Consider the following 7,186-nt stretch of genomic DNA (forward strand, 5'->3'; position numbering starts at 1 on the left):
AAATTACATTACACTGGCAGCAAATTTTGCACCATACCTTTCATCTTCTGTTCCTACAATAATCCTCGTAGTTGTTTAAGACTTGTTACAGTGTACCCGGGACCAAATGGCGCCAGTCAGGAGTGTGACATAAGACAAATCAAAGTGCAAAATGCTTCTGGCAGCAACTCAAGGATTTATTTGAATTTATGGCTCTCAGCCGGTGTTTACAGTTACACGCAATTTATGAGTGAAGTCAATAACTCAAGCATGATTAAATTTACACTAACAGACTCGGATCGGTCCTAAAACACATGCTCTTTCACAAGACTGACAACTCAGGATGGGAAAATTTTCCAAGCTGAAAATTGTCTTACACAGGGACTGGTGTGGCTTCATCAAGAGCAAGGACTCCAGGAAGCTCTTTGCCTTCCAATAACTCCAAACTGGCACCACCACCAGTAGATATGTGGCTCATGACATTGGCAACTCCAACTTTCTCTACAGCTGCAACAGAATCACCTCCTCCAATAATCGTGGTGACCCCATTTTGACTGAGGTCAGCTAGCTTCTTGGCAATAGCCTGAAAGAATGGTACAAAATGTAAATTATGTACGGTGCACACATTTATTAGCCAAACAGAATAGGTTATTCGTAAGCCGACATTTGAATCACCCCTAATCGGAAGAATATAGTTTATGGAGATGTACAAGTCACATCACGAAAACTAACTCCTACTGTATATTACTGAGAGTATACGCATCAATTTGAGTGGACATTGTTTATATTTACAGAAAACATTTGCTTTAAAATGTAATTTGAACAGAGCTCCTTATTAGTGTGTTCTCGCATACCTCTGTACCAACAGCAAACTTGTCAAATTCAAACACTCCCATTGGTCCATTCCATATGATGGTTTTGGTTGTATCCAATGCTTCACTGAATGATTTAACAGAATCTGGACCAATATCCAATCCCATCCAGCCATCAGGGATGGCAGATGCTGGCACGACCTAAAAGGTTAAGGAAGAATTTAAGTGCTAGTTGCAAATGATTCAGATTGAATAAAGAATAATATTACAAGTAAGCGTTTGCAATATTATTAATATTTTATGTGGTTTAACTTACTATGACCGATATGTTTAGCTAAAGAAGCTTAGAAACCAGAAAACAAACCTTGCTATTTGCATCGGGAGCAAATTTGTCCGCAATCACCACATCACTTGGTAACAAGAGAGACACCCCGTTTTCCTTGGCTTTTGCAAGTAGTGATGTAGCAAGATCCAATTTATCTTCCTCTACAAGGGAAGAACCCACTGAAAGACCTTGTGCCTTGTAAAATGTGAAGATCATTCCTCCACCTAGAAGAAGGATATCAACCTTTTCTAAAAGTGACTCAATCACTCCAATTTTAGATGAGACCTTGGAACCACCAACAATGGCAGCAAATGGTCTTTTTGGGCTTGATACTGCCCCAACAAGGTAATCAAGTTCCTAAAAAATGAACAATCCCCGTGAAAATAGTTATTAAAAACTTTTCCTAGTAGAGTATTTGACATTTTAGGTAAAGTTTCATTTTACATCAAGTGATAAAAATTTATTAATTTTATAAGATCATTCACAATGAAAATGGTGGTATTGTGGCATTGAAACTTTCAGGAGCTTTATTTTTGCAGAATTTTAGAGTTAGCTAAAAGCGAAGCGATAAACACACCTTTTGCAAAAGAAAACCAGCAACAGATGGCTTCAAGTATTTAGTAACCCCCTCTGTTGATGCATGTGCCCTATGAGCAGTACCAAATGCATCATTCACAAACAGATCTGCTAGAGAGGCAAGCTTTTTTGCATGCTCAGGATCATTCTTTTCTTCCTCCTTGTAAAACCTCACATTTTCTAGAAGAAGAACACCTCCTTCGGGAAGAGAAGCCACCAACTTTTCCACTTCTGGACCAATACTATCCTCAGCCTTGACAACCTGCAAATTATTCAAATAAAAAACATAAGTCAAGAACATTATCATAACCACCAGGAAAATTACAACACTCAAAAGATCTCTTCATACATATTCCACAATGATCAATACATAAACATACCGGGAAACCAAGGAGTTCAGAAATCCGAGATACAAGAGGAGCCAAGCTGTATTTGGGAGTGACACCCTTCGGTCGCCCCTAGAAATTATATGAAAAATTGCAACAATTCAACTTACAAGTTCAACCATAATAGTAGACACAAATGTACTCTTATACTTGCATCAAGACAGCCTACATCAACATTACCAAAACTATAACAAAATCGATTTTTTTTCAACCATCCGGACATTTCTTCTGACAACAAATTTCACATCTAAGACAAGAATTTAGATTGTTCTACTAATTGAAGCACCCTTTCTCTCCTAATATTTTTTAAGAAAATAACCACAGACCCAAAACTCAAAGCATATAATTAAACTTCAAAGTTATTAAATATGACAAGGCAAATTACAGCATAATTGGCAATAATTAAAAAATTCACGAAACCTCGTTAATCTACATACAGAGTTGTATAAAGACTGATTTTAGAAAAAAAAAATCGAAGAGAAAAAGCTCTTTGAAGTAAATAAATCACTTAAATTCCCTCAAAAGATGAGCACAACAAGGTTATAACTTGCAGTGGCAATTCCCTCACAATTACTGATATAGTTGGAAATTGGAGACAACTTGATGAATGCCTCACCAAGGATTACGGAAAATGGATCATTTCCAACAATTTGTACACAATTATTAAAAAAATAGAAAATGCGAGAGGAGATTGAAAGATAAAGATGTTACAATCACAAACGCTTGAATTAACAATTCAAACATAAGAATAAGAACCTATATCACTCACAGAACATAAGATTCAATCCAGTATGAGTCTAAACTATTACAGAAGTTACCATAAACCTATTTATACTATGAGCCAAGACTACTGGGTTCATCCACTAATTAGAGTCATCCAATAAGTAATGTCGTAGAAAGTCTCTAATTCCAAAAATGTAGAAACGAATACAAAATATAAAATTCATGCACTCATCCCAAATGCAGCTGAAATCAAGGACACGGGGAGACCAAAAAACCTTAACGAGACCGAAATTGCATACTGCGTTTTAAAACATCGGGGCAAATATACAACATGGTTCGAAATGCTACTTAAGTTTCTTTAGTTATTAAAATTTTTGGTTAGATAGAAGTAGCTTCCATACTGTATTGCCAGAACTTCACGAAAAGAGTAGCACAATACCCTTTTCACCCCGATCTAGATGGAACTCGAATTCTCTAATTCTAACTGAATAACACTACAAAAGTAAATAAATGAGCACAAATTTTTCGAGAATCATTCAATTCTGATGAGGAGGAACTTCTCACTATGTATTTCCAGGAGAATAAAATCAGATGAGTAAAATAAGAACACAGACCATGCCGGAAGTGAACGTAGGAAAGAGAGAAGACAAACCAAGTGGCTAGAGAGGATGACTTTGGCGCCGTTTTCAACGAGGTATTTGATGGTGGGAATGGCGGCTCGGATTCTGGTGTCGTCAGTGATGTTCTGGTTGTCGTCGAGCGGGACGTTGAGGTCAGCCCTCACGAACACCTTCTTTCCTTTCAAGTCCGCAGTAGTCAGGTCGCCCACGCTTTTCTTAGCCATCGACACCACCCCTCTCCTGCCCCTCCCGACCCTCACCGCGGCCACCCGCGCCGCCACATTCGCTGCCAGCAGCGGGTCGGCCACCCTGAACCCCAGGTGGCGCGTGAGCGGGCGGATGCGGAGGGAGGAGGAGAGCTTGACGCGCGAGGAAGACGAGGTGGAGGTGGCGGAGTGGAGCAGAGAGAAAGTGGTGGGGGCTGCGGCTGAGGCCATTGCAGAGAGAGAAAGAGAGTGTTTGATTTGAGTGAGTGTGAAGAAAAAACGAGTGCGAAAGAAGAGGTTTGATAGTATTTGGTGAAAGGAGAGAGACGAAAGATGTGGACGTGAAGTACAAAGGGTGAACGATTGGGTGTGGTGAGAGGATTTTGGATTTCTCTTATCGTTCAGGAGAGGTTCAAGATCTTCCTTGCTTTTTCACTCTTTTTTTATTCCACCCACTTCCTTCTTCAAACACCACCATAAATTTCTCTTCTGCTTAAACATTTTAGTTTAGGAAAATGATACTCGAACAATCAAATTTGACAACATTTGAACACGGCACACGTGTCAGCGTTTGAGCGGTCCACGTTTTAAATGGAAAAAGCTGCTGCAATCTGAGAATTTCTGATCAAACCTGCTTCAACTGTGACGTGGCGAGGACGGGCACGGGCAGTTTAGGGTGTGCGTTTCAAAAATTAAAATGAAAATGAAACATGACGTGGGAAGGGAGTGGTGAGGGGTTTTTGTTTGGCGTTTGAAATTTGAATTTCATTTTTGAACAATTTTAGAGATAAGCGAAGGTTGAGAGAGAGAGTCTAACCTAGAGAGAGCCCGAGAGAGTTGGAGAAAGGGAGTTCGAGAGAGAGAGGTCCGACGGATTGCTTGCCGGAGTGCCGCCGGACAACGTTGAAGGCCGTCGGAGGTCCTCAACTCCTCCAGCCGGTTCCGATTCACGGTCGCCGCAGCTCCGACGTTGGCGAACGAACCGAAGACGGCGTCGTCTTCCCTCCGGCCCAGCGAACTAGGTGCGCGTTCTGAGTCTCGCTTCGTCCCACCTGCTTCCCTCCCTGTGCCGGACCTTTGCATTCACCGCCGGAGTGCCGCCGGAGTGGCGACTGTACGGTGGACGAAAAAGAGGGGTTTTCCGGGTTGTTAGTCCCACCCACACATTTTTCTTCCTGTGTGTTCCAACCGGCACACGTTGTGTTCACTGAAGGTTCGTTTGTTTTATTTCAGTGGAATGAAGCTTTAATCTATGTATGATGTTGTTTGTGGATGATTTTGGTTATGTATGATATGTTGTTTGTAAGCTGTAAAAATATGACTTGTTCGATGACGGTGGAATGTTGTTTATGTATGATGGAGGTGGTTTGTTAATAGTATTTGTTGGATGAATTAAATGTGTGGTGATTGATACTATGGACATGACACATGGGTTATCACATGGAATCATTAAAAGTGTAGAACTGTAGCACACTGATTCACATTTTATTCCAATTGTTGGAGAAACAAAAGTGCATTATTACATTCAAACTGTAGCAGACTGACTGGAAAGAAACACACGCAGCTGCCACGGTTCACATTGGACAATTGGGCTTTGGCAATTTAAGGAAGCAGCTACTAATTCACTTGAGCTGGGAGGGTGCACTCGGTCCAAACAGCTGATGCTTGTCCAGCTTAGTAAAGCCACAGTCCAACACAAGATCACACATTCCGCACCAAGGCAATGAGGCCCACGGAAGAAGGGAATGTAGCACTCCAGCCGAAGAGAAAACAGAAGAAAGCAAGAAGTGGTGTACACGTGATGTAGAGCTGGACACGGTGCATTCCATTCTGGAACAAGAAGCACACTACACGTTGGAGGCAGCAGAGCATACAATAAGCGTGGGAGATATTATTTTCTTTGGTTCAACTGGAAGACGCATGGCCTGCACACTGACTCCCCAAGAGAATAACAAACACATCCAGCATGGTCCGGAGGAAGAAAATAGAAAAGAAAGAGGCTGCAGTCATTCACGCTCGGGGACTGATAACTGCCACCTCCAGAAATGCAGAAAGAATAGCTGCACGCTTGCTGCCACTTTGGTTAAGGAATTCTCTGAAAAGAGGAGTGGAGAAATTATTTTTGTAAGAGAGGTGGAGAACAAGAGAAGGTGGACGGCCAGGAGCAGGGAGATTATCCAACAACAACTCTAGGTTCTCATCTTTTTTCCAAGGGCTCTGGAAGAAAGGGGGACGACATTCAGCATGCAGATGGGGACGGTAGAACTCTCTCATATTGTTTTTGTTTCTTGGAGAACGTTGCCTTGAGAGAGGAGAACTGCACCCAGCCCACACCTCAGTACACATCCAGCTGCCATATACTTCTCAGACGGACTCTCTCACCTTTGGCTCTTGGTCTTTGGAACGTTGCTTTTGGAGATAGGAGGACTGCATCCAGCTGCCAACTTGGAGGCGCACGTTCACTAGCCACCGCGTACGTACACATCCAACTGCAAATGGTTTCGCTTGGAACGTCTTTGGAGAGCTTGGAATGAGAGGTTGAAGCAGCACTGCATCCAGCTTGGAACGTTCTCTAATATTAATTTTATATTTTCAGGTATAGAAAGTTGAAGCAGCACTGTATCAAATCCAATTTTTAAACAATTTAAGATAGGATATTTTAAATCTATTTAAACTGATAATTGTCAACACCCAATTTCGCCCGATTGACTAATAGATTTGTTTTATTCATGAGTGTAAAATAAAAATAAAAAAATAAAATAAAAATAAAATTAAAACATAAAAATAAAAGAAAAAGAGCGTTCGTCCTCCACCGTTCGTCATTTGCCTTATTCGACCGTTCGTACAATCCTTCCTTTAGGACGTTCGGCAATTCTCAGCTTCAACCGTTCGGTCATAGTGTTTTAGTGAACGTTCGGTCTTCATTTGAACGTTCGGTGAATTGTCATTTGAACGCTCGGTCTCCATGATGTTTCTCTTCAGCGTTCGGTGTTGAGCGTTCGGCCCAGTTGATCAGCAAACAGTGCTCAGCAAAATAGCGTTCAGTCACATTATGTGAACGTTCGTTCGGTATGCTTACTCTCAGTTGAACGTTCGATCTTGATGGGCGTACTTCCAAACAGTATATAATAGGTGTTAATCTGGTACCGTTCGGTCAGGCTTTGATTTGATACTGTTCGGTTAGGTGCTGATGTGATACCGATCGGTCATGTGTTGTGATCTTTCGGCCAGGGTGCAAAACGTTCGTCACAGTGGTATCCGGTTTAATAATGTTTGATCATATTTGTTTTTAGGTGGCGAGCGTTCGGATTTGGCATTTTGATATGCTAGTGATTTTAACGCTCGGTTTTGGCGTTTTGGTAACTCTTAAGCGTTCGACCTGGATCAGAGGTTTGTGTATGGTCGTTCGTCATACAGCGTTCGGTAGCAGATCCCGTATTGCCCGAGCGTCCAAAAGTAGTGGTGGCTGCGTTTTTAAATTCGTTTTTAAATTTGTCTGAGCAGCGAGGATTCCCACTTTCAACTGCCAAAAATGTCTGCCATTAACCGTCCTCCGAAA

The 7,186-nt window shown here is 41.6% G+C and overlaps 1 protein-coding gene across 1 annotated transcript; it reads right to left on the reverse strand.

Moving 5' to 3' along the window:
- Window positions 1-145: 145 nt before the first annotated feature.
- LOC124841120 (phosphoglycerate kinase, chloroplastic-like) lies at window positions 146-3,944 on the reverse strand. Its single transcript, XM_047317314.2, has 6 exons — window positions 3,454-3,944; window positions 2,073-2,150; window positions 1,694-1,954; window positions 1,156-1,473; window positions 834-992; window positions 146-562 (listed from the first exon to the last, which is right to left on the reverse strand). The coding sequence occupies exons 1-6, from the start codon at window positions 3,856-3,858 to the stop codon at window positions 353-355; spliced, it is 1,431 nt and encodes a 476-aa protein (XP_047173270.1). The 5' UTR covers window positions 3,859-3,944; the 3' UTR covers window positions 146-352.
- Between the last annotated feature and the right edge of the window lie 3,242 nt (window positions 3,945-7,186).

The sequence above is a fragment of the Vigna umbellata genome, chromosome 3 (genome assembly GCF_029865625.1).
Source record: "Vigna umbellata cultivar VRB3 chromosome 3, Vumbellata_1.0, whole genome shotgun sequence".
Taxonomy (NCBI): domain Eukaryota; kingdom Viridiplantae; phylum Streptophyta; class Magnoliopsida; order Fabales; family Fabaceae; genus Vigna; species Vigna umbellata.

What these genes read in the sequence shown, in the direction of transcription:
- LOC124841120 (XM_047317314.2), bottom strand. Translation starts at nt 3,858, where the DNA reads ATGGCCTCAGCCGCAGCCCCCACCACTTTCTCTCTGCTCCACTCCGCC. An exon ending in CTGAACTCCTTGGTTTCCCG is followed by an intron (nt 1,955 to 2,072) that starts GTATGTTTATGT and finishes AATAATTTGCAG; the next exon opens with GTTGTCAAGGCTGAGGATAG. An exon ending in CTCCCGATGCAAATAGCAAG is followed by an intron (nt 993 to 1,155) that starts GTTTGTTTTCTG and finishes TTAACCTTTTAG; the next exon opens with GTCGTGCCAGCATCTGCCAT.